This window comes from Doryrhamphus excisus, chromosome 22 (assembly GCF_030265055.1).
Source record: "Doryrhamphus excisus isolate RoL2022-K1 chromosome 22, RoL_Dexc_1.0, whole genome shotgun sequence".
In the NCBI taxonomy this organism is placed as follows: Eukaryota; Metazoa; Chordata; class Actinopteri; order Syngnathiformes; family Syngnathidae; genus Doryrhamphus; species Doryrhamphus excisus.
This window is the reverse complement of record NC_080487.1, coordinates 7,171,840-7,199,245: the sequence shown is the minus strand read 5'-3', so window position 1 is coordinate 7,199,245 and position 27,406 is coordinate 7,171,840. Positions and strand designations below refer to the sequence as shown.

The 27,406-nt window shown below is 42.7% G+C and overlaps 1 protein-coding gene and 1 long non-coding RNA gene across 2 annotated transcripts in view; one reads left to right on the top strand and one right to left on the bottom strand.

The window, feature by feature from the left end:
- Nucleotides 1–15,047, bottom strand: part of LOC131109408 (uncharacterized) — a 41,882-nt gene extending 26,835 nt beyond the window's left edge. The window contains exons 1-2 of the long non-coding RNA XR_009120742.1: nt 14,997–15,047; nt 8,045–13,577 (exon numbers count right to left, since the gene is read on the bottom strand). This is a non-coding gene — a long non-coding RNA (uncharacterized LOC131109408). The remainder of the gene's footprint in view (nt 1–8,044; nt 13,578–14,996) is intronic.
- LOC131109407 (myosin-7-like) lies at nt 236–23,220 on the top strand. The gene is made up of 38 exons (XM_058061365.1): nt 236–265; nt 851–1,058; nt 1,143–1,286; nt 1,371–1,527; nt 1,604–1,631; nt 1,718–1,829; nt 3,527–3,619; nt 3,698–3,761; nt 4,030–4,128; nt 4,213–4,316; nt 4,384–4,522; nt 5,298–5,416; nt 5,484–5,633; nt 6,393–6,563; nt 6,628–6,937; nt 7,044–7,123; nt 8,003–8,208; nt 8,333–8,456; nt 9,471–9,607; nt 9,682–9,937; nt 10,007–10,249; nt 10,318–10,494; nt 10,574–10,719; nt 11,205–11,295; nt 11,490–11,879; nt 11,962–12,088; nt 13,173–13,291; nt 16,632–16,828; nt 16,900–17,083; nt 19,853–20,018; nt 20,099–20,223; nt 20,330–20,638; nt 20,703–20,906; nt 20,981–21,277; nt 22,028–22,132; nt 22,214–22,309; nt 22,379–22,513; nt 23,100–23,220. The coding sequence occupies exons 2-38, from the start codon at nt 858–860 to the stop codon at nt 23,118–23,120; spliced, it is 5,826 nt and encodes a 1,941-aa protein (XP_057917348.1). The 5' UTR covers nt 236–265; nt 851–857; the 3' UTR covers nt 23,121–23,220.
- Nucleotides 23,221–27,406: the final 4,186 nt, after the last annotated feature.

Sequence of the window (27,406 nt, the reverse complement as noted above, 5' to 3'; positions counted from 1 at the left end):
CAGTGCCTGTTCACATAAACGCCGCCACATGTCGGCCAATCACTTGTCACCCCCTCACCCCCTCTCTGCTGCGTAACTTTCCTGCCTGGCTGGACGTGTGATGATGAAAGCGGCCAATTAAAGGAAAGCTTTTTATATTGCGCAACCTTTATCTACAATTTCACACCATATTTGGCTGATAGGCAAGCTTTATTAATGCAGGGAGGGCGGCTGTCAGCTCCGTGTTTACCCGCGTGGTTTAATTGAAGGGTTTCGGAGTTGACAGGTAAGCCGAGTTTAGTACCAGTCTTCATTCCTTGCTTGATTTTTGTTTTGCTGTGGTCATAAGGCGTACAGACTTTGGTCCGCTTCGGACGCTTTTGAGCGATTTGTGGTAAAAACTGTACTTAACCTGAGCTGAAGTGATATATAAGGGAACATTATATCTTAGAGGGTTAGTGCATCTCACTAACTGCTTAAGACAGTGGTTTCCAAATTGGGGGGCCCTCCCCTGACCCCTTAGGACATTTTTCAGGAAAATATTCAGTTTCGATATGACTATTTCAAAAGGTTGTAGCTTGAAAATGGTTAGCGATAACGACATACTGACCCACAATTTGTGATGGGGGTAAATTCACTCATCTTATTTTCATGTTACGATGTCACCAGGCTCGGAAAATGATCAGATCCATTTCTCCACCACACCCAACACACTCATCAAAAATGTCCGATCCACTTGTCAAATGGTCTCATATTGATTTTCACTTTGGTTTTTAGCCTACAGCAAAATAAATTAGCCTTACTGGCCCAATACTTCTGTAGAGCAATGTACATATGGAAAGTCATTATGGATTTGTGCATCTTCAAACAGGGTCAATATGGGTGACGCTGCAATGAAAGAGTTTGGCTTGGCCGCTCCTTTTTTGAGAAAGTCCGACAAAGAGCGCTTGGAAGCTCAAACGCGTCCATTTGACATGAAGAAGGAATGTTTTATTCCTGACCCTGAGGTTGAGTTCGTAAAGGCATCTGTAACTAATCGAGAAGGTGACAAGGTCACTGCCGAGACCGAGTTTGGAAAGGTACATTCCGACTTAGTCGTTCCGTATATCCATGGATAATAGATACGCTTTATCTACCTATTGGTTGTCCTTTCCTTTCTACAGACGGTGACGGTGAAGGAGTGCGACGTCCACCCTCAGAACCCGCCAAAGTTTGATAAAATTGAAGACATGGCCATGTTCACCTTCCTCCATGAGCCCGCCGTGCTGTTCAACCTCAAAGAGCGTTACGCAGCGTGGATGATCTACGTAGGGCAATTATTTCGGTCTGCATTGTCCGTTGTGACGATGTCTCAGAATTTGAAGCAATTTTTCATTTTTTGACGATGGCAGACGTACTCTGGGCTGTTCTGTGTCACGGTAAACCCCTACAAGTGGCTGCCGGTCTACAACCAGGAGGTGGTGGTGGCCTACCGGGGGAAGAAGAGGAGTGAAGCTCCTCCTCACATCTTCTCCATCTCTGACAACGCCTACCAGTACATGCTGGCAGGTACCCAATCTCGTCACTGTCCTGTTCCAATTCTTAGTTTCATGCAAAATCTCATAGACATTTCTTTAAATTGCAGATAGAGAAAACCAGTCCATTCTGATCACGTAAGAAACGTTAAAAAAACACACCTCTTGAGTACTAAAGCGGGATAGATCTTTTTCTAAACCTGTGCTGTCTCTCTTCAACTCAGCGGAGAATCTGGTGCTGGAAAGACGGTCAACACCAAGAGAGTTATTCAGTACTTTGCCAGCATTGCTGCAGTTCCAAGTGCTGGGAAGAAAGACCCAGCCATCGAAAAGAAGGTTTATGTTGCAAAATGATCAGGGCATTCAGTCGAAGGCAGCTGGACTCTTGAGGTTGTCCACGACTAGGTAGGGCAAACACTAGTTAAGACTACATAGGACAACTCCAGTGTGAGAGCCTGGTACAAGATACAATCTATTTATCCTCTGAAGGAGGAGGCACCCCCAGATCGGAATGGTTGTCTTATTAGTGGCATCAAATGATGATGGTTGGGATAAAATGGAGTGGGGGCTCTGGGGTGGGATTACTTTTTTTTTTGCTATAATGGTCGGGTTGGTAAGGTCACTTCCTAACCATTGTCCTTTGACACAACTAAAGAGCTAAACCATTTCCGTCTGGACTTGCCTCCCCCTTGGTAGATATAGATACACTACCGTTCAAAAGTTTGGGATCACTTGGAAATTTTTTTGGCCAGTCTGAGATATGGCTTTTTCTTGGCAAAGTCTGAAGTCATCGCTTAACTGTTGATACTGACACTAGTGTTGGACGGCTAAAATTTAGTGCAGTGTCAGTAATCTGTTCCAGAAGATCCAAGTCAAACCACAACATACGCCATCCATTTTCTTCCACTTATCTGGGTCCGGTTTGCAAGGCAAGCAGTCAAAGTTAGGAAGTCCAGACTTTACCGTCTCCGACCACTTCATCCAGTTCCACCGGGAGAACACCATCCCTCCATCTGGGGCAAAACCTCGCTCCCAACCCAACGGTGAAATCCACCCTTTTCTGACCTCATCAGGCTGTGACCTTCAGTGTTTACCAAGGCGGTTTGAAGCTGAGTGTGAAGCTTGTAAATCCCCTTCTGGGATGAGACTCAGCAGCTCCAAATCCTCCAAGGTTCTTAGTGGAACATACTTGATATATGAAATATGTGAACAATATACACTACCACTCAAAAGTTTGGGATCACTTGGAAATTTTTTGGGCCAGTCTGAGATATGGCTTTTTCTTGGCAAAGTCTGAAGTCGCCGCTTCACTGTTGATACTGACACTGGTGTTTGATGGCTACTATTTAGTGCAGCTGCCAGGTGACGACCTGTGAGGCGTCTTTGTCTTAAACTACACATTCTTAGATATTTGTCTTCTTGCACAGTTGTGCATCGTTTTTCTGTCCTTGTTAGACCCAGTTTGCGCTGCTCTCTGAAGGGAGTAGGTAACAGCATGGTAAGAGATTTTAGTTTAGATTTTTAGGGGAGTTTCTAATAATCTATTAGCCTTATAAAATCTCTATGCAAAAATGTAAATTGTTCTTTGAAAATCATCTGATTCATTTTAATTGTTTGTGAAATGGAAAAATGTTTATGGAAAACTAAGAAATTTGCAAGTGACCCCAAACTTTTGAGCGGTAGTGTATATATAGGCCTGTCTTGGCACATGTTTGATAGCAAGGGCAGACGTATTTCATCGTTGTACTTGGCCCTAGCCTTGACTCACTCAGCATCAACCCTGTCCAACCAGCTAAGACCAATGGGTCACACATACAGTAGCGACATACAACCAGATGGCCTGCTCGGATAAGAGTCCAAACATCTTCTAAAACAACCTGAACAGTTGGCATTCGTCGACTGAATGCCTTGAGAATACAGTAACCCAGATGAATGAGAATATTTACAGTCTTGTTCAAAATATATTTTCAAGCGTGAAGAACATTTGATTCTTGACTTGAGAATTGAATATAACATGAATATGTTTGTGTCAGGGTACCTTGGAGGATCAAATCATCCAGGCTAACCCTGCCCTGGAGGCTTTTGGTAATGCCAAAACCATCAGAAATGACAACTCATCCAGATTTGTGAGTGTTTGAGTGTGTTAGCATAGCAAGTTTCCCAATGGAAGTCATGCAAATTGACTCTGGTTCTTTGGCATGTAGGGTAAATTCATCCGAATTCATTTTGACAACAGAGGAAAGTTGGCCTCTGCTGATATAGAGACCTGTAAGTATATCGTTTTTAATAATGCTGTATACATGGAACCTTGGTTAGTGTCATTAATCCATTCCAGAAGGTAGGACTCTAACCAAAATGTACTCTAAACCAAATACATTTTTATGAAGAACAAAGTTGGACTCACCCAGTAAACCAGTAAAACTTGGTGTAAGTAAACCAAAAAACACACAAACCAGGAAGTACGCAAACCGAGGTTCCACTGCAACTGCCAAGCAACCAATTACTGTGTTAATTTAACAATCAAATTATATACCAGACCTTTTGGAAAAGTCTCGTGTGACCTACCAGCTCAAAGCTGAGAGGGACTATCACATTTTCTACCAGATCTTGTCTCAGGCAAAGCCCGAACTTCTGGGTAGGTAATAATGTACAGGCAATGACTAGAAACTTTGACAGATTATTAATTCATATTTGTTTTTTTTCTGTAATATCATTTTAGAAATGCTACTCATCACCAACAACCCCTACGACTACGCCTTCATTTCCCAAGGAGAGACAACTGTCACCTCCATCAACGACTCTGAGGAGCTGATGGCCACTGATGTGAGATGAATTACGCTTTTAAAAACAGAGAAGTGCCTGACCTATTGTTTACTGTTGATTTTCTCAGGATGCCTTTGACGTGCTGGGCTTCACTCAAGAAGAGAAGAACAGCATTTATAAGCTGACAGGCGCCATCATGCACCACGGTAACATGAAGTTCAAGCAGAAGCAGCGAGAAGAGCAGGCAGAAGCCGATGGCACTGAAGGTAAGACATTTCCAAGTCATAGCTACTAGTACTAATACTGGTAATGGTTTAATTTAATTTGAACATGCATCAGATTACAATTGAGTGCATCCCAGAATCAGTTCACAGTTCCACATGTCCAAAAGGAGTAGGAAGAAGCAAAGCTTATTAAATCCTACCCCTCCATCTGGTACTTAACAGTAACAGTTACAATCAGTAACTGTTACATTTGTTCACTTCCTGCTTTCCTAATATAATAAAAAACAATTATTATTATATTATATTATTATATTTTATTATTATTATTATTATATAACATGCAAACTGTGAGGTCTGCGCGCTAACCACTAACCACTCGAACGCCGTGCAGCCAGATACTATTCATTCATTCATTTTCTACCGCTTTTCCTCACGAGGGTCGCGGGGGGTGCTGGAGCCTATCCCAGCTGTCTTCGGGCGAGAGGCGGGGTACACCCTGGACTGGTCGCCAGCCAATCACAGGGCACATATAGACAAACAACCATTCACACTCACATTCATACCTATGGACAATTTGGAGTCGCCAATTAACCTAGCATGTTTTTGGAATGTGGGAGGAAACCGGAGTACCCGGAGAAAACCCACGCATGCACGGGGAGAACATGCAAACTCCACACAGAGATGGCCGAGGGTGGGAATTGAACCCTGGTCTCCTAGCTGTGAGGTCTGCGCACTAACCACCAGACCGCCGTGCTGCCCCAGATACTATTCACTACTTTGATAATCATAATGAATAAGTGATATTTCTCTGTCATAGATGCTGATAAAGTTGCTTATCTGATGGGCCTGAACTCCGCTGACCTCATCAAAGGTCTCTGTCATCCAAGAGTTAAAGTGGGAAACGAGTGGGTCACCAAGGGACAAAATGTCGCTCAGGTAAAGAAGTGGTTCAAACGGTTTATGTCCAAAATTTAAAAAAAAATGTTTCTTTGTTGTTTTTCAGGTGTACTATGCGGTTGGCGCATTGTCTAAGGCAGTGTATGAGAAGATGTTTCTTTGGATGGTGCTGAGAATCAACCAGTCTCTTGACACCAAGCAGGCTCGCCAATACTTTATTGGCGTCCTGGATATTGCTGGATTTGAGATCTTTGACGTGAGTTATGAGAATAATACAGTAGAGTGGAACCTTGGTTACCGTAAACCCTGGTTAGCATGTTTTGTCTCGGTTCACATACAGTACCGCTCAAAAGTTTGGGATCACTTGCAAATTTGTTTGTTTTCCAAAGAAAAAACTCATTTTCATGCATTTCACAAAGTTAATCATTTTATAAGGCTAATAGATTATTAGAAAACCCCTCTAAAAATCTAAACTAAAATATCTTACCATGCTGTTAACTAGTCCCTTCAGAGAGCAGCACAAACCAGGTCTAACAAGGACAGAAAAACGATGCACAACTGTGCAAGAAGACAAATATCTGAGAGTGTGTAGTTTAAGACAAAGACGCCTCACAGGTCTACTATGTTCCACTAAGAACCTTGGAGGATTTGGAGCTGCTGAGTCTCATCCCAGAAGCTTCAAACCACCTTGGTAAACACTGAAAGTCACAGCCTGATGAGGTCAGAAAAGGGTTGGGTTGGGAGCAAGGTTTTGCCCCAGATGGAGGAGTTCATGTATTTCCTTCCAGCACATGCTCGAAGGATGGTGTTCTTCTGGTGGAACCAGAAGAGGTGGCTGTCGACCATGAAGTCTGGACTTCCTTACTTTGACTGCTGCCCTTGCAAACCGGACCCGTATGTTGTGGTTTGACTTCTGGATTTTCTGGAACAGAACACTAACGCTAACCAAGGTTCCACTGTAATATAGTACCTGAAAAGACCTGATTATTTGATTGATTGGCCTCTGTCCTTCCAGTTCAACACCTTTGAGCAGCTGTGCATCAACTTCACCAATGAAAAGCTGCAACAGTTTTTCAACCATCACATGTTTGTGCTGGAGCAGGAAGAGTACAAGAAAGAGGGCATTGAGTGGACTTTCATAGATTTTGGTATGGACTTGCAGGCGTGTATTGACCTGATTGAAAAGGTGAGAAGGTCTTTTGCGAGAGGCTATCATTGAATTCCAATAACTCATATGTTCTTCTCCTTAGCCCATGGGTATCATGTCCATCCTTGAAGAGGAGTGCATGTTCCCCAAAGCCAGTGATGCCACCTTCAAAGCTAAGCTCTACGACAACCACCTGGGGAAATCCAGCAACTTCCAGAAGCCCAGAATTGTCAAAGGGAAACCGGAGGCCCATTTTGCCCTGATGCACTACGCCGGAACCGTTGACTACAACATCAACAACTGGCTGGTGAAGAACAAGGACCCTCTGAACGAGACTGTGGTTGGTCTTTACCAGAAGTCTACCATGAAATTATTGGCACTCCTTTTTGCTAATTACGCTGGAGCTGACTCAGGTTGGTTTGTTTCTTAGTTAGCATCGTAGGCATTAATAAGAGTTGTAATTGTGTTTGTTGAACTGTATCACCAATGTCATTAATGATCGATTAACATCTCGTTTAGCGCAAGAGTCTGCTGGCAAGGGTAAAGGAGGTAGCAAGAAGAAAGGTTCATCCTTCCAAACGGTATCTGCCTTGCATAGGGTAAGATAAAGCCTATCAGGTTTTGTGTAATTTAAAGAGGTGAATTTCGGATGAAACTAGAAATCCCAGAGATTTGCAATGGGCCTGACTGTTGCTTACATCTGGCTTGGTGTTGGTTGCATTTTGTACGCACAGTAAAGGTTGAAAGATAAACCTGATCTCCTGATTGCAGATTGTTAATGGAGAATTGAATTGACTCCTTTCTCTGCCAGATTGAGAAATCCTACCATACCACTCAGCTCCCCATACCAGGGATATGGCATCTGGCTGGTGGATTGCAGCTGTTATACCAATTTTAGGCAGCCCTGGACAGCAATGCCACCTTTGACAGGCGAATGAGTTCTTTTGTAGAACCAAAGGCTCCCAATACTTTGCAAAGCTAGCATGCTACAGGGGGCATTTGGCTACTGCCTCCACTCTATTGCTTAGGCTTTCTATGATAATGGACTGGGTTGCTATGCCTTGCTTTGCAGGCCCATAATTACAATAATGAATATGACTGAGGCTGCACGGCGGTCAAGTGGTTTACGCGCAAACCTCACAGCTAGGAAACCAGGCTTCAATTCCACCCTAGGCCATCTCTGTGTGGAGTTTGCATGTTCTCCCCGTGGGTTTCCCCGGTTTCCTCCCACATTCCAAAAACATGCTAGGTTAATTGGCGACTCCAAATTGTCCAATGTGAGTGTGAATGGTTGTTTGTCTATATGTGCCCTGTGATTGGCTGGCCACCACTTCAGGGTGTACCCTGCTTCTCGCCCGAAGACAGCTGGGATAGGCTCCAGCACCCCCGCAACCCTCGTGAGGATAAGCGTTAGAAAATGAATGAATGAATATGAAAACCGTTATCAGTAAAATATGTTGTCTATGCCGAACTCACAGGAGAACCTGAACAAGCTGATGACCAACTTGAGGTCCACTCACCCCCACTTTGTACGTTGCATCATCCCCAACGAGACCAAGACTCCTGGGGCCATGGAGAACCCTCTGGTGATGCACCAGCTGCGTTGTAACGGTGTGCTGGAAGGCATCAGGATTTGCAGGAAGGGCTTCCCCAACCGGATCCTCTACGGAGATTTCAAACAGAGGTAGTTTCAAACGTGTGGATACATGACAGAATGAAAAATATCATCCCCCGTGCACATGCACAGTGTAAGTATTTGATTCCTTGTGAATTATAACTGCTAGTAAGTTCTACCTTCCTCTCAAAAGGTACCGTATTCTAAATCCCAGTTCTATCCCTGAGGGACAGTTCATTGACAACAAGAAAGCATCTGAGAAGCTTTTAGGTTCTTTGGACATAGATCATAACCAGTACAGACTGGGCCATACCAAGGTAAGAATTGTAATTGATCATGTAAAATATATACTATATAATTGTATTTTTAGCATTACAACTGTAATTTTGGTTACATACTGGTTATTGGTTGGCATATTAGCCTTGCAGTCAGGAGATTGAGGGTTCAAATCTCCAGGAACAAAATATATCTTGGTAATTGTCTGAATGCTGACCCAAGCAATCATTTAGTATTTACTATTCTTATTCCACTGTTTTTTGTCATTTCACTTTTTAAAATCTAGTCACACCGTTCCAACATTAACAGTTAGCATTTTAGCCATTTGTATATGTACACACTTACATTGAGACATAGATACTATACTATCATGCTAGGTGTGAGCATGCCTACTGTTAGCATGTTGACTAACAATCAACTTCATTACTATCATGCTAAATGCTACCGTGTTGTTAACACGCTGACAATATTCCTAGATAGCATGTAAGCATTTTAGCCATTTCCATAGCTATAAACTTAAATACATACCTCTGCCATACTAGGGGCTGGCATGCTAACAGTTAGCATGTTAACATTTGAATAATACTTACATAAATAATCATTGCTATCACACTAGGTGCTCCCGTGCTAACAGTTATCACGCTATGATTATTCCCACATAGCATGTGAGCATTTTAGGCATTTTTGTAGGTATAAATTGACATTGATGCATACCGCTACCATGATAGGTGTTAGCATGCTAACCGTTAGCAGTCTCGCATTTGACTGATGAAGTACTCATTGCTATCATAATAGGTGCTTGTGAGCCAACAGTTGGCACGCTAGCAATATTCCCAAATAGCATGTGAGAATTGTAGCCACATTCAGAGGTATAAACTTTTTAAGATATATAGTGGTCAAGGTAGCATGTTAACAGTTAGCATTTTGCCAATTCTGGTGACTAAAATTCCCACAATTCCACATTCTTCAAATAACTCAAACCATTCTGCCAATAATAATTTTAACAATTTGGACTTGTTACTATACTGACTCTAATTGTTTATTCAACAAATCAGGTGTTCTTCAAAGCAGGGCTCCTTGGTCTACTTGAAGAGATGCGAGATGATCGTTTAGCCCTCATAATTACAAGAATCCAGGCAAGATCGCGTGGTGTTCTGGCAAGAATAGAATTCCAGAAAATTGTTGAACGCAGGTACGTGCACACACTTTAATTAATCAACACAGAATAAGTCCTTTACAGTATCTCATACGAATCTTCATGACCAGGGATGCACTCCTCGTGATCCAGTGGAACGTTCGTGCCTTCATGGGGGTGAAGAATTGGCCTTGGATGAAACTGTACTTTAAGATCAAACCTCTTCTGAGATCTGCTGAAGCAGAAAAGGAGATGGCAAACATGAAGGAAGAGTTTGCCAAATTAAAAGAGGCTTTTGCCAAATCAGAAGCGCGGAAAAAAGAACTGGAGGAAAAAATGGTGTCACTTCTCCAAGAGAAGAACGACTTGCAGATTCAAGTTCAGGCTGTAAGTTTACCGTCGTCCCGCAAAACCCTTTCCATTGCAAAGTAAATCTTTACGGCTTTTTGACAACAGGAGCAAGATAATCTTTGTGACGCTGAAGAAAGATGCGAAGGGCTCATCAAGAGCAAGATTCAGCTGGAGGCCAAAATCAAAGAGCTGACAGAAAGACTGGAGGACGAGGAGGAGATGAACGCTGAATTAACTGCCAAGAAGAGAAAACTGGAGGACGAGTGCTCTGAGTTGAAGAAGGACATTGATGACTTAGAGTTAACCCTTGCAAAAGTGGAGAAGGAGAAGCACGCCACCGAGAACAAGGTCATCCTTTTCTCTCCATAAGACATGAATGCATGAGCTGAAAGCTGAACTTGCTGTATCGTACACAGGTGAAGAACCTGACTGAAGAAATGGCAGCGCTGGAAGAAATCATTGCCAAGCTGACCAAGGAGAAGAAAGCCTTGCAAGAAGCTCATCAGCAAACCCTGGATGACCTTCAGAGTGAAGAAGACAAAGTCAACACTCTGACCAAGGCCAAGTCTAAACTGGAGCAGCAAGTGGATGATGTAAGAAAGATGACACGGAAATGATAATCATAATAATCAATACCAAGTGAACAAACAAGTCGTGTCTGACGTCCGACAGCTGGAAGGATCCCTCGAGCAAGAGAAGAAAGTGCGCATGGACCTCGAAAGAGCAAAGCGGAAGCTTGAAGGCGACCTCAAATTAGCTCAAGAGAGCGTTATGGACCTGGAAAATGACAAGCAGCAACTTGAAGAGAGGCTGAAAAAGTAAGGCGTTACTACTAGTTAGGTACTCACAGCAGAAGAATACGTAGCTGGTATAATAATAATAATAATGCAGTCGCACGTCGCTACACTGATTCCTTTTAGTCAACGTTTTTAACTTTGAACATCCAGCAGCAACACAACATTTTGGCCTGACTACTATTTGGTTTACTTTGTTTTCTCTGCTTTAGCTGAGAGGTGTCACCCCGATGACATCACTTTTGAGCTAGTTTGTCATGGCTGGTGTACATATTTACATATTTAGGGTATAGTGTAATAAGAATGGATGTCTCAATAACGCAATAAACATCATATAATGATTGCATTTGTATTTTTACACTTACTAGCTTAATGCTTAATGAAATGCTTACTTTAGGCACGAAATACAAAACATCTGCTTAAATATTCAGATATTTTGATATCATAGGCATAAAGTGGTGAGGTATTCTGTGGTATATACATCTGATAGGTATATACTTCCTTGACAGGAAAGATTTTGAAATGAACCAGCTTGCTGCCAAAGTAGAGGACGAGCAGGCCGTGAGTGCTCAGCTCCAGAAAAAATTGAAGGAGTTGCAGGTAATATTGTCATCATATTCAAATGTGGTGTCATACGCTAACTCTTACATGAGATATTTACATTGAAAAAGCTGTTAATACATACATATGTTTGATACAGTCTGTACATAATATACTGTAAACATGGGCATATTTCACACATAGTTTCATAGATTCATCAACACTGATTGCAAATGTAAATGTGATTGGTCCAGGCTCGTATCGAGGAGCTGGAGGAAGAGCTGGAGGCCGAGCGAGCGGCTCGAGCCAAGGTGGAGAAGCAGAGAGCAGACCTGGCCAGAGAGCTGGAGGAGATCAGCGAGAGGCTGGAGGAAGCCGGCGGAGCGACATCCGCCCAGATCGAGATGAACAAGAAGCGGGAGGCCGAGTTCCAGAAGCTGCGCAGGGACCTGGAAGAGGCCACTCTGCAGCATGAAGCCACCGCAGCCACACTGAGGAAGAAACAAGCTGATAGTGTTGCCGACCTGGGGGAGCAGATTGACAACCTGCAGAGAGTCAAGCAGAAACTGGAAAAGGAGAAGAGCGAACTCAGGCTGGAACTGGATGATGTGGTTTCCAACATGGAACAAACTGTAAAGTCTAAGGTGACGAAAGATATGATTGCTCTGATTACTTAGTCAGCAGTTTCACCTTTCCAAACACAAAAGGGTTTTTCTTTCTTTTCAGAATCATTTGGAGAAAATGTGCAGGTCCCTGGAAGACCAAATGAGTGAATATAAAGCCAAGGCAGAAGAGGGCCAACGTACCATCAATGACTTCACCATGCACAAAGCAAAACTTCAAACTGAGAACGGTAGTTTGGGGGAACTTCTGACAAGCTAAGGCTTCTTAAGCGGCATTCACTCTTGCACCCAACTTGCCGTGGCGATACGTTTCAGTTATTTATGCCACACCCAAAAAACGTGAAGATGTTTGCCCTCTGTGTATGCTTATAGTACGCTCTTGGCAAGCAAATCATGACCAAAAATGGTGCGTATTGGCATTGGCCACTCCCGTCACATCGGTCTTCTCTTTAAGCCGTAAAATTAGGAGGTTTTACACCCTTGTCTCGGTATGGTCCAGCGCTTTTCTCTTTGGTGTGGCTTGATACGTCATGTATGAGCTACAACTCAGATATGAACAAACGCTATTGCCCTAGAGCGCCGCCCATGGCCCACAATGGCAACAATTTTGGATGTTAACTAAAATAGATACTACACAATCATGCTAGGTGTGAGCATGCTTATTGTTAGCATGTTAACTAACAATCAACTTCATTGCTATCATACTAGGTGTTACCGTGTCAACAGTTGTTAACACGCTAACAATATTCCCAGATAGCATAAGAGAATTTTAGTCATTTTCATTAAGAAACCTAGATACATACCGCTGCCATTCTAGGGGCTGGCATGCTAACAATTAGCATGTTAACATTTGCGTAAGATTGACATAAATAATCATTGCTATAGCACTAGGTGCTCCCGTGCTAACAGTTATCACGCTATAATTATTCCCACATAGCATGTGAGCATTTTAGGCAGTTTTGTAGGTATAAATTGACATTGATGCATACCGCTACCATGATAGGTGTTAGCATGCTAACAGTTAGCATTCTAGCATTTGACTAAAAATCAACTTAGATAAATACTCATTGCTATCATAATAGGTGCTTGTGAGCTAGCAGTTGGCACGCTAGCAATATTCCCAAATAGCATGTGAGAATTTTAGCCATAAACCTTTTTAGATACATAGTGCTCAAGTTAGCATATTAACAGTTAGCTAGAGCCACTTCTGGTTACAAAAATTGCCCTAGAGCGGCGCACATGGCCCACAATGCATTGTATTTCAATTTCATCAAATGGCAACACACTCTCAACTCGATCCTCTCTGAACATTAGGTGAACTTTCAAGGCAACTTGAGGAGAAGGATTCCCTGGTGTCCCAACTCACGAGAGGAAAACAGTCCTACACTCAACAAATTGAAGACCTGAAACGACAACTGGAAGAGGAAGTCAAGGTAGCACACATCTTCCTTTTGGCACGTAAGGGAGGGGCTTAGAGGGGAAGAGCTTGGGGGGCGTGAACACGCTTCTAGGTAACCATTCGTTTGCCGTGCAGCCACAGTTGATATAGTTAGATAAAACTCTCCTTGTATCTCTTGGTTCTGCATTTTGGGACCACAGGTCTGTGTCCCAAGGACTGGAACATGTGGTTTCAATATCAGTCCGGTCTCTGCAGCTTGGTGTAAAGGGATTCCAAGCTCACCTGTGTCCAATCCGCATGCCAGACCATCTGACGGCGGTCTTATGATAGAACAGAAAGATAAAAGTGATTGAATAAAAGTGCAACAAAACATAAACAGCTCGTTTCCTGAGACAGTCCCTTTATACAGACCGCCTCACAATTGGCTTCATAGTTCAGCCCAGAGTCACTGATTGTGTCGCGGTATTAATCCTGGGGATATCCAATGTTGTGGATATCTTATCCTAAAATCAAATCCCATATCTTTGGTTTTGTTTACATTTAGCAACAGTCCTGTACAACTGGCTTTTTTTTTTTTTGGAGCAGGCTCACAATTACGGAGTCATCTACATATTTCAGAATGAACCTCATTCTGGCATACATAGAACAGAGAACATACTAACTCATTCATTCATTCATTCATTTTCTACCGCTTTTCCTCACGAGGGTCGCGGGGGGTGCTGGAGCTTATCCCAGCTGTCTTCGGGCGAGAGGCGGGGTACACCCTGGACTGGTCGCCAGCCAATCACAGGGCACATATAGACAAACAACCATTCACACTCCCATTCATACCTATGGACAATTTGGAGTGGCCAATTAACCTAGCATGTTTTTGGAATGTGGGAGGAAACCGGAGTACCCGGAGAAAACCCACGCATGCACGGGGAGAACATGCAAACTCCACACAGAGATGGCCGAGGGTGGGAATTGAACCCTGGTCTCCTTGCTGTGAGGTCTGCGCACCAGACCGCCGTGCCGCCCCACATACTAACTCATTATTTCTAAAATCACAAATACTTCAACTTGCTGATGTAGTTCATCTTCAAACAGCTAAAATAATGCATAAGGCTAAAAATAACCAATTAGCTAAAAATGTCATCCAATACTTCTTTACAAGAGAGGAGAAATATGATCTCAGGGAAGAAGTACATTTGAAACACTTCTATGCTAGGACTACGTTAAAAAGCCATAGCATTTCAGTATGTGGAATCAAACTATGGAATGAATTGAGTAAGGACCTCAAACAATGCACAACGATGAGCCAATTCAAGAAACAATACAAGCAGTTGATGTTTGCTAAATACAAGGATGAAGAGTCTTGAACCAGTCATGATATGCTATAGATATATATCACTATATTGACGGTTACTATGGTTACCTCCCTAAACTAGACTTAGGGAAATACACAGTTATTATTTTACAAAAAAGAAAACTATACATAGAAATATACATCCATTTTGTTCCTTCACCCATTCTTTTGTCTATCAAATTCACTTGCACCTAAAATGGGTGCTAAAGGCAGCCAGGCTTTGGTTCTCACCGCTAGACCTGTTTTAGCATTAGCGAATATACACATGTATATACACAGACTTTCTTTTGTCACATAAACAACTAATATACATTACAGAGGCATCAAAAATCACTCTAAATGACTATACTACATATCGTGGTGTACTTAAAAACACTTCTTTTTCACCAACCTGAAACACATGAAAGAGCGGGAACAGTTGGTCGTCTCTCCAACACAGCAGTTTATTTATTTCTTCTTCACCGCTGTGTGGCCTTCCCAACAACCAAGCAGCAACGCCCCCTGTGGCGCCACTGTGCAACAACACCGAGCAGCGAAAGTGCCCTACTTTCAACCAACAATTATAGGAAGATTACATGAAAACCCCTTTGTTTTTTTGTGTTTTTTTTCCCCCCACACTGTTACACTATGGTAGCCATTATGTCATTGTATGGTCATGTCACCTCGTACTTCGGTACGTGACTAAAAATAAAAATTTATTAAATTTATTAAATTACAGCTAGGAGACCAGGGTTCATTTCCACCCTCGGCCATCTCTGTGTGGAGTTTGCATGTTCTCCCCGTGCATGCGTGGGTTTTCTCCGGGTACTCCGGTTTCCTCCCACATTCCAAAAACATGCTAGGTTAATTGGCCACTCCAAATTGTCCATAGGTATGAATGTGAGTGGGAATGGTTGTTTGTCTATATGTGCCCTGTGATTGGCTGGCCACCAGTCCAGGGTGTACCCCGCCTCTCGCCCGAAGACAGCTGGGATAGGCTCCAGCACCCTCCGCAACCCTCGTGAGGAAAAAGTGGTAGAAAATGAATAAAAATAAAAATAAAAATAAAAAATAAAAAATAAAAATAAAAATAAAAATAAAAATAAAAATAAAAATAAAAATAAAAATAAAAATAAAAATAACTATATTAGGAAAGCAGGAAGTTAAAAATAAAAATAAAATAAAAATAACTATATTAGGAAAGCAGGAAGTGAACAAATGTAACAGTTTGTAACAGGGTAGGATTTAATAATCTTTGCTTCTTCCTACTCCTTTTTGGACATGTGGAACTGTGAACTGATTATGGGATGCACTCAATTGTAATCTGATGCATGTTCAAATGAAATAAAACCATTACCATTACCCTTACACCAGGACAGGACACACCCCTGTGGTGAAGCAGTAGAACTACAGACAGGATCAGACAACACCACATTGTCTCTGAGTTACTAAGAATCCAGCCCACAAAATTCTTGCTCGAATTAAAGTCATTCAAGAGCGGAAACACGTGTCTATGTAGAAAACAACGACTTACGGTTTGGTAGTTCCTGGTGAAGCCAGTGAAGCAGCAGGATGGACTGTTTCTTATACCATGCCCCGCTCCCAAATAAATACATTTTATTCAGTTTTACTTTCTATATATATATATATATATATATATATATATAGTACCTCAAGGGCTTTTCTGATTGGTGCGGCGTCTGCATCGGTCCATTGTGGTGACAAAGGAACTGAGTCAAAAGGCATAGCTCTCGGTTTCCTACCCTCACCTACGGTCAGGGTGGCGAGGCTCTTCCTTCGATGTAAGACCCGGGGCACGTTGGAGAGACTATATCTTGCAACTGGCCTGGGAACGCCTCGGGAAGATGGATGGATAATTCAGGGGGATTCACACTTCAAAATAGGTCCAGATGCAGAACATTTCCTCTAGTAAGGTCATACAAACAGTAAGCGTTGAGGACCTATTGCAGTCATTCTGTGACTCAGCTATGCTGTGTTCGTGTTAGTTCGGACTTTTGAAGGCACAACCAAATATATTTCTTCTTAGGCCAAGAACGCGTTAGCCCACGCCGTGCAGTCCTCTCGCCACGACTGTGACCTGCTGAGGGAGCAGTACGAGGAGGAGCAGGAGGCCAAGGCTGAGCTGCAGCGTGGCATGTCCAAGGCCAACTCCGAGGTGGCGCAGTGGAGAACTAAGTACGAAACTGATGCCATCCAGAAGACTGAAGAACTGGAGGAGGCCAAGTAAGTCAAATATACTTTGAAAAGATGACACACATTTCACTACATACTGAAGAATATCAATGACAACGCAGGAAGAAGCTGGCTCAACGTTTGCAGGATGCCGAGGAGGCGGTGGAGGCAGCGCATGCTAAATGTTCCTCTCTGGAGAAGACCAAACACAGACTGCAGAATGAGATTGAAGATCTCATGGTGGATGTGGAGAGGTCAAACGCTGCTGCTGCTGCTCTGGACAAGAAGCAAAGGAACTTTGACAAGGTGACTTTGGAGTTTTTTGAAGCTGTAGCGTTGGGCTGCACGGCTGGCTCTGTGTCGAGGCAGCAGTTTGTGCCCACACTTTCAGTATGCAAGTTACTACTTTGAAACTACTACACTCAATACAAATGATAAGTACTTCACATTCACAGTTTCAAAGTTCACAGGTCGAGTCAAATCAATACGGCAATAAAGATAATTGCACATATTTCTTTGCTAATATGAATCAATGCATCACGCAAGAAACGCTTGAGGTGTGTTATGATGCAGAGTTATGGTCGTCACAGTACGCCGTCATGTCAGTATCAGTGTCAGACAGTATCGGAGGGACCCCACTCCTGTGGCCGTCACGGTGCACTGGACACACATTAATCACACACTGGTGATTAATGGTGTGGAAAATAATCGATATTAATCGATACATCGATGCACATGCGCGAGATGCGAGTGCATGGCTCATTCACTGGGTATGGATGCAATTGACGGGTGAAATCTACATTCATCGCGATGCGTTTGTGGGTATCGGTAAAATCCGACTCAAGCGCCGTTTTATTAATGTTCAACTTCACCCCATATGCTGTTCCCCAGGCGCCATGAATGCACCATCATTATTTGGCGATGCGTTTGTGCGTATCAGTAAAATCCGATTCAAGCGCCGTTTTATTAATGTTCAACTTCACCTCGTATGCTGTTCCCCAGGCGCCATGAATGCACCATCATTATTTGGTGTTTTGTATTGAATACGGACGGAAGCCGTGAGGCACATACGTACAACTACAGTAAACCTCGGATATATCGGACTCGGATATATCGGAAATTCGCTCACAACGGACAGATAAAAAAGAACCGATTTTTCTGTAATGTATTTCCAATAAAAATTCATTGCATTTTTTATAACGGATTTCGCCTATTTCGGACAAAATCTCCAGTCCCGTTCCAATGCATTTCCATGAAATTTCCCTCGCATATATCGGATGGCCGCATCGTTATGCTAATCTTGTTGATGTCACTGGCTATTGTCTTTCTCCTGGCTCCAGATTTAGGACAAATATAAAAGTGAGTGACGTCAATAATACTAGCACAGCAGTGAATGAGATCTTAACCTCACTATTGGAAATAACGTAGGCCTGACGGGCGTAACAGGGCCTAGCTTAATTAACAATTTGTTATGCTCAGAGTCCAATAAAGTTCAATTCTCATTACCTTACGTCTCTTTTCATTGCCCAGTCCAGGTACATTGGAAACATAGTCAAGGAAGTGCCTTTTTATAACGGATAAAATTCGATTTACGCATATACCGGATATAAATCCGATATATATAAATATATATATATAAAACGGCCATTTTCCGGTATACGCATATGACGGATTTCGCTTATATCGGACAAAACCAGTGGGAACAATTGAATCCGATATATCCGAGGTTTACTGTACTAGTAAAACAGCATGGACGTTCATAGCAAGCAGCAGCGAGAACGTTTCTATATTTAACCCCCCCGCAACATTTAAATGGTATGTTTGGAAATACTACGGATTCTCAAAGAACGGCGGAAAGCTCGACAAAACGTCATTTGCAAAGAATTCCGCCTTAAGAAGCCGTCCAAGGGCAGCAGACAAACATGCAGACCCCCTTAAAAAGGGGACACCCCAATATGGACAAGTCTACCGCCAAATCCCTGTCTAGTTCCTAGTCGGACACCAGGGAAGAACCAAGCAAATCAGGCCAGAATCAGAACAAGTGGATCTTCCACTGCTTTCCAAATTGTCCAGGAGCTATTTGTCCGTCCCTGCAACAAGTGCCCCCCCCCGAACGAGTGTTCAGCACAGCAGGTGACATTAGAACAGCAGAGCAGTTGGCTTCTTCCTGAATTTGGAAACAATTTTAAAAGGGTAGAAGTTGTTTTCCACTTTCTGCTCCTCACTACTGTATTAGCCTAGCTGCTAGCTCATTCATATTAGCAGACAGGAATATAAACAAACATTGATTCCACTGTAGAAAGTGTCACTTTAACTTTGTTGTTGCTGTACTGTATTTTTTACAGCAGTAATTATTGTTGAATTGTTTGACTCCACCACTGAACCACTGCTATTGGAATTGCATAGCCGATGTGAAAGTGGGAGGAAAGTTGTTTTTGAAAAGTTGTTGCTGTTTTAAGATGGCAAAAAGAATGATCAAGAAGTGGTGCATAGTAAAAAAAAAAAAGACAAACAGTACTTTAGTTGGATTTACTGCCAAGTGCCTAGAAGGAATAAAGCCAAATCCTTTTTGTAGGACCATACTGAATTCCAGTTTTTCCCTTTGCTTATTTGCATCATGTTGAATTACATCATAGCACAAGAAATTGCACCATATCATATCAGATTGCGTTGATTTGAACTAAATGATTATTGCATCGTATCGCATTGTGAAGAGGGTGAATCGTATTGCATCGCATCGTATCGCCAGAAAATTCCATGTATGGTTAAAGTATCGAATCGCTGGCAGTGCATCGAGATGTGTATCGAATCGTCCTCAGTGCTGAGATTCACACCCCTAGTGCAGACGGATCCGTACGGCAATGTGATTTCATCAAATTGTTGCTGCTTTAACCGCGTGCCTTCCACTTGCGTATTATTATATTGCATATGATTATCATTCATAGCAGCCATGTCATAGTTACAGTCTGTTTGGTTTCTGTTTTTTCCTCAAATAAGAAATCTTGTCATGTTTCAATCTTGTGACCCCCCATTTTACACAAGAACATAATGAGAAGCTCAACAACTATTTGTCAGGTCTTGGCAGAGTGGAAACAGAAGTACGAGGAGTCTCAATCAGAGCTGGAAAGCTCCCAAAAGGATGCAAGGTCTCTGAGCACGGAGCTCTTCAAACTGAAGAACTCTTATGAAGAATCAATGGAACACCTGGAGACGATGAAAAGAGAAAACAAGAACTTACAAGGTCAGTCATTGTCAATTCTTCAAAGTATTCGATTGATCAGAAATGCTCCATGTAGAATGTGTTTCATTTCCACACAAAAGAGGAAATATCGGATCTCACCGAACAAATCAGTGAGGGTGGGAAGAGCATCCATGAGCTGGAGAAGATTCGGAAGCAGTTGGAGCAGGAGAAGTCTGACACCCAAACAGCTCTTGAAGAGGCAGAGGTAGGATGTGAGGTCTAAAGCAGAACCTAAAACTCTACTTGCTCTGTATGTCCTTCAATAGTTTGACCCCTGGACTGGATCCTCTCTCCATCCTTTTTCTCTGTAGGCCTCTCTGGAGCACGAGGAAGGAAAGATTCTCAGAGTCCAGCTGGAGTTTAGTCAGGTGAAGGCCGACATTGAGCGCAAGCTGGCTGAGAAAGACGAGGAGATGGAGCAAGCCAAGAGAAACCAGCAAAGGATTGTGGACAACCTTCAGAGCTCGCTTGAGGCCGAGACCCGCAGCAGGAACGAGGCAATGCGTTTGAAGAAGAAGATGGAGGGAGACCTCAACGAGATGGAGATCCAGCTAAGTCAGGCCAACAGGCAGGCGGCTGAGGCTCAGAAACAACTCAAGTCTGTTCATGCGCATCTGAAGGTAAGCTGGTGAGAAGACGCTTTCCTTCCAGATCAGACTCTAAGGTTGCTGTCGTCCTGTGAAGGATTGCCAGATCCAGCTGGATGAGTCTCTTCGTGCCAACGACGATCTCAAAGAGAACATCGCCATCGTGGAGAGACGCAACAACCTCATTCAGGCTGAGCTGGAAGAGCTGAGGGCTGCTCTCGAGCAAACGGAGAGAAGTCGCAAACTTGCCGAGCAAGAGTTGCTGGATGTTAGCGAGAGGGTGCAGCTACTGCACTCACAGGTGAGAAAGACACCGGTTAGCTCCAACTTTCACACCTTCATGACATTTCCTGTGCTTTTTTTTCATCAAATTAGAACACCGCTCTGATCAACCAGAAGAAGAAACTGGAGGCAGATACATCCCAGCTTCAGACCGAAGTGGAAGATGCAGTCCAGGAGTGCAAGAACGCTGAAGAGAAGGCCAAGAAGGCCATCACCGACGCTGCCATGATGGCAGAAGAGCTGAAGAAAGAGCAGGACACCAGTGCTCACCTGGAGCGCATGAAGAAGAACATGGAGCAAACCATCAAAGACCTGCAGCACCGTCTGGATGAAGCTGAACAAATTGCCATGAAGGGCGGCAAGAAGCAGGTGCAGAAACTGGAGGCCAGGGTAAGTATAAGATACTCTACCTGGCAACAGTCACAGGACTATGAATGAATGTATGCATTATTTTTTTTTACCTTTTCCATTCATATTTTACCAGCATAAAATGTGTACTTTTGGGTTATTCAATAAAATGTCCCTGAATTAACTGCAAAAATCCTTACATTTATGGATGCAATCATTGGTCAATTTTGCCCAGTCCCTGACAAATGGATGTAGCTTTTCTAACATTTCGCAGCCATTTTTCCATAGACAAAAATGATCTACAATAGTCGCTATTTAGACCATTCTGACTGATCTGTCAGAATTGTGTTCTATGGCTATACCAACATGGAACCTACCAAAAGAAAGATTCCTCTACCTGTAAAAACATCTTTGGAAGTGATCGTAAATATGTCTTTTATTTTGTTCACACAATAAGCCAAGATGTGGCAAACAGTGCTCTTATTTTGAAGGCCGGAAGTGTGTGTTGAGGATGTTAGATTATAGTTAAGACGGGTTAGGTACAAGAATAAACGTGTCTCAGCGTGATCAGTAAACGTAGCAAAACACAACGCAGCACGAGCATGCCGCGCTAACCTAAGCTAACCCCGCTAGCTTCCATCAACGCTATGTATGAGAGGAGTTCACAAGGTTCCGCGTTTTATTTGCCGATTCCACGGGTCTGTTAATGCAGAAATCATAGAGCCCTGCAGCCATTTTAGCTAGAACATTTGACTTCTTTTTTTTTTTTCAAGTATTCTCCATTTTTTGTAGGTAAAGGAACTTGAAAGCGAGGTGGAAAGTGAACAGAAAAGGGCCAGCGATGCTGTCAAGGGGGTTCGGAAGTATGAAAGACGTATCAAAGAACTTACATACCAGGTACCCAACCAACATTTTCCAACTTTGCCATGTTGTGAAAATATCCAAAGGTAACTTGGCTTTTTGTCTACTATTTTGAAGACTGAAGAAGACAAAAAAAATCTAACCCGTCTTCAGGATCTGGTAGATAAGCTTCAGCTGAAGGTGAAATCCTACAAGAGAACTACAGAAGAGGCTGTGAGTACGATGACCGGGACGCTCCAAAATATCCGTCGTACCGAGTCTCACGCTGTCTTTGTTCTCCAGGAAGAACAAGCCAACAGCAATCTCACCAAGTTCCGTAAGATCCAGCACGAGCTGGACGAAGCGGAGGAGAGAGCCGACATTGCTGAGTCGCAGGTCAACAAGCTGCGAGCCAAGAGTCGTGACGTTGGGTCAAAGGTTGGTACATCGGAAAACGGAGTATTCAAAAGCACCGTTGACCTGGCGGTACTTAGAATTTAGCATACTGATTTGGGATCAGCGGTCTAGTGGTTAGCGCACAGACCTCACAGCTAGGAGACCAGGGTTCAATTCCACCCTCGGCCATCTCTGTGTGGAGTTTGCATGTTCTCCCCGTGCATGCGTGGGTTTTCTCCGGGTACTCCGGTTTCCTCCCACATTCCAAAAACATGCTAGGTTAATTGGCCACTCCAAATTGTCCATAGGTATGAATGTGAGTGTGAATGGTTGTTTGTCTATATGTGCCCTGTGATTGGCTGGCCACCAGTCCAGGGTGTCCACCGCCTCTCGCCCGAAGACAGCTGGGATAGGCTCCAGCACCCTTGTGACGACAAGCGGTAGAAAATGAATGAATGAATGAATGAATGAATATTAAAGTATATCACTGTTGGGTCTGGAACCGATTAACCGCTAAACTGTCGCTAGCATGTTTACGTATATTCAGAACCTTTTTCTATGCAGATTGGTTTCCAAAATGGTTTCTGACTCATTTACTAAACTATTTTTGTATTTTTGTTTTTTTTAGAAAGGCTTTGACCAAGAGTGAAGCTTCCCAAGAGGAATTTCCTGCCCTTTATCTGAGGCACCAAGGGACTGTGCTGTGACTCGGTGTCTCCCTAAGCATGTTTTTCTGCAGTAGAATAAACTGTGTGCATCTCAAGCTCTTTCTTTCTTTTTATTGCTATTTTTAGCAACATTTCACATTCTTTCAAAAGCAGCCCTATCCAGCTAAAGAAAGTACTAGAAATATTTTCATGTCCAATTAAATGACAAGCAGCGCGTGGCCCCGCCCCCTCTTAAGGATTGAAGTGCCGCCACACGGAAGCACGGCTGCTATCGAAGCTTCTCCGTGTTGGGTGACAGAAGGGGACATTCTTGACCAGGGGTGGGCAAACTACGGCCTGGGGGCCACAACCGGCCCGCCAAATGTTTGAATATGGCCCGCCTGTTCTTTCCAAAGTATCCCATTGAAACTTAACATACAACCTGGCATCATGGCCTGAGCCAACCTTTTGATGGTTTAAGTCGCTTTTTTTTAATCAATTTGTTTACTTGATGTGGTCTGCTCCTGAAAAAAGGAACACCAGCACATATAGCAGATTGCATGCCACTTTTACAGATACAATAAATCCAGGTGGACAGTCATGTGTAAATTATATAGTCTGACCCCCCATCAATTTTGTTAAATCAATGCGGCCCATGACTCAAAATATTTGCCCACCCCTGTCCTAGAGGACTCATGTTTCTCCTAAAAGACAACGTACGGCATATTCACTTCATTTGGACCTCTTGATACATACAAATATATACAGTATATTCATTTATCTTTCTATTAATCAAATACAGCAAAATTTGCATATTTCAGACTTAGTTGCTAATGTGATTAATCATGATTAATTAGTTTAAACCTCTCTTTTTTTAAACATCTCTAATTCATCTTTCTATTAATCAAATACAGCAAAATTTTGCATATTTCAGGCATAGTTGCTCATTTGATTAATTTTGATTAATTAGTTTTTTTTAAATCTCTGATTAATCAGATTAAAAGTTTTAATCATTTGACAGCTCTACTTATAATATTATGAGTTTATTATCCATATCCATTTTCCTAAAAGACAACGTACAGCACATTCACTTAATTTGGAGCTCTTGATACATACAAATATATATAGTATATTCATGTATCTTTCTATGAATCAAATACAGCAAAATTTGCATATTTCAGACATAGTTGATAATGTGATTAATCATGATTAATTAGTTTAATCATCTCTGATTAATCTGATTAAAAATTTTAATAATTTGACAGCTCTACTCTATATTATGAGTTTATTATCCATCCTTCCATTTTCTATGCTGCTTATCCTCACTAGGCTCGTGGGTATGCTGGAGCCTATCCCAGCTGTTCCAGTCCAGTACACCCTGGACTGGTTTATTATCCATATCCATTTTCCTAAAAGACAACGTACGGCATATTCACTTCATTTGGATCTCTTGATACATACAAATATATACAGTATATTCATTTATCTTTCTATTAATCAAATACAGCAACATTTGCATATTTCAGGCATAGTTGCTAATTTGATTAATCATGATTAATCAGTTTTTTTTCAAATCTCTGATTAATCAGATTAAAAGTTTTAATCATTTGACAGCTCTACTTATAATATTATGAGTTTATTATCCATATCCATTTTCCTAAAAGACAACGTACGGCATATTCACTTCATTTGGAGCTCTTGATACATACAAATATATACAGTATATTCATTTATCTTTCTATTAATCAAATACAGCAATATTTGCATATTTCAGGCATAGTTGCTAATGTGATTAATCGTGATTAATTAGTTTAAAAATGGTCTGATTAATCAGATTAAAAGTTTTAATCATTTGACAGCTCTACTTGTAATATTATGAGTTTATTATCCATCCTTCCATTTTTTATGCTGCTTATCCTCACTAGGCTCGTGGGTATGCTGGAGCCTATCCCAGCTGTTCCAGTCCAGTACACCCTGGACTGGTGGGCAGCCAATCACAGGGCACATATAGACAAACAACCATTCACGCTCACATTCATACCTATGGACAATTTGGAGTGGCCAATTATCCTAGCATGTTTTTGGAATGTAGGAGGAAACCGGAGTACGCGGAGAAAACCCACGCATGCACGGGGAGAACATGCAAACTCCACACAGAGATGCCCAAGCAGAGATTCCAACCCAGATCTTCCACATCTTTTGACTGTGAGCTAACCACCAGATCACCGTGCGGTCCACAATAATAAAAAAAAAAATGCTGCTTCTGTTTTACGATTGAAAAACTGTTCTCATGAAACTCTATATTTTTTACTCTTCTTAAAGTTCTGATTTAATACCTTCTGCATAGTTTGAGACCGACCGATAAAAAGGCCTGACGTTGAAACACAATTAAGCCTGTCACAATAACAAACTTTGCTGGTTGATAATTGATTTTATCATCAACATTTTTTGTCTTGATAGGTGTAATTCACATCTGATCCATTAGATGGTAGTCAAGTATACTCTACCTGTGTGAGACACATTTGCTTTACACATTCATTCATTCATTCATTTTCTACCGCTTTTTCCTCACGAGGGTGGCGGGGGTGCTGGAGCCTATCCCAGCTGTCTTTGGGCGAGAGGCAGGGTACACCCTGGACTGGTGGCCAGCCAATCACAGGGCACATATAGACAAACAACCATTCACACTCACATTCATACCTATGGACAATTTGGAGTGGCCAATTAACCTAGCATGTTTTTGGAATGTGGGAGGAAACCGGAGTACCTGGAGAAAACCCACGCATGCACGGGGAGAACATGCAAACTCCACACAGAGATGGCCGAGGGTGGAATTGAACCATGGTCTCCTAGCTGTGAGGTCTGCGCGCTAACCACTAGACCGCCGTGCCGAGAGACAAATATGACAGATAAAAAACATATGATAAAACAATCTGAGAAAGTAAGTTACCTTTCCTTCTTCTTATCCGTGTTTCCCGGAGACGTCGTGAGTCGGCATAAGCATCCGTAGACTGACTGAGTGAGGAGAAGACAAGGAAAGAGAATAATTAACTCCAGCCTCCACCTGAATTCAACACCCCCTTGAAAGTGACCTTTGCCAATTGTAAAGAACAAATGCTATTATTAGCTTAGCGGCGGGATCCCGTTTCAGGCTCAAGAGAGGCAAGGTGCCTCACACCTTCCTTTGTGTGCTCGTGCAACAACTCAGAAGCGATGCAGACAGCTGGGAATGAGACCTTCGGTGGAGGGCGCAAGTCGGGATTCGGGCTAAGGCTGATAAGCAACGGTGCTAAAAACTATTGGAGACAGGCGCCGAAATACTGTACGAGGTCTTTATGGATGCAAAGCCCCTGTAGCCAAAACTGCACTTCCTGTTGAAAAATCCTTATTTGCTAATGAATGCATTTGATGCTATATTCAACATTTGAGGAGATGGATCTAGTTTGCTTGTGGCGTCGTCACCTGCTGCTTCTAATCAAAGATGCATTCAAATCCTTTGTGACAATTTGCGTCACTAGCTGTCCCCAAGCTGTCCTTCTGAATTACCTATCTCCCAACGCTAGCCCAGAGGAATTTATAAAGTTATCTTCGTACTCAAGTACACACACAAGACAACAATGGTGTGTCAAAAAGGTATTTTCACCCTTGCCCTTTGGATACAGTATATACAGTCCTATGCAAAAGGACTTGCTGGTATGTTCAGGGTCACTAACAGATGGACGGATATTCTGCAACAAAACGGCCCCAGATCATCGCACCAGCATATCTTACCACCTCTCTGGGATGGGTCGTAGCTGCTCTCTTGGGGTCGTTTTGGTTGGCCGCCTGGCCCCGGGATGGTTCACCATTGTTCCATGTTTTGGCCGTTTGCGGCTCATGGCTCTCACTGTGGTTGGCTGGAGTCCCAAATCTTTAGAAACGGCTTATTCACCTTTTCCAATCACTTTTTCACACAAGGTCATGTAGCTTTGGATTTTTTTCTCACTTAACATCCTAATTTAGGGCAGCACGGCGGTCTAGTGGTTTGCGCGCAGACCTCACAGCTAGGAGACCAGGGTTCAATTCCACCCTCGGCCATCTCTGTGTGAAGTTTGCATGTTCTCCCCGTGCATGCGTGGGTTTTCTCCGGGTACTCCGGTTTCCTCCCACATTCCAAAAACATGCTAGGTTAATTCGCAACTCCAAATTGTCCATAGGTATGAATGTGAGTGTGAATGGTTGTTTGTCTATATGTGCCCTGTGATTGGCTGGCCACCAGTCCAGGTTGTACCCCGCCTCTCGCCCGAAG

Bases quoted from the DNA above. Each gene is read 5' to 3' on its own strand.
- LOC131109407 (XM_058061365.1), top strand. From the start codon at position 858: ATGGGTGACGCTGCAATGAAAGAGTTTGGCTTGGCCGCTCCTTTTTTG. The intron at 10,720-11,204 runs GTAAGGCGTTAC...CTTCCTTGACAG, and splicing joins CTTGAAGAGAGGCTGAAAAA to GAAAGATTTTGAAATGAACC. The intron at 11,296-11,489 runs GTAATATTGTCA...TGATTGGTCCAG, and splicing joins AAAAATTGAAGGAGTTGCAG to GCTCGTATCGAGGAGCTGGA.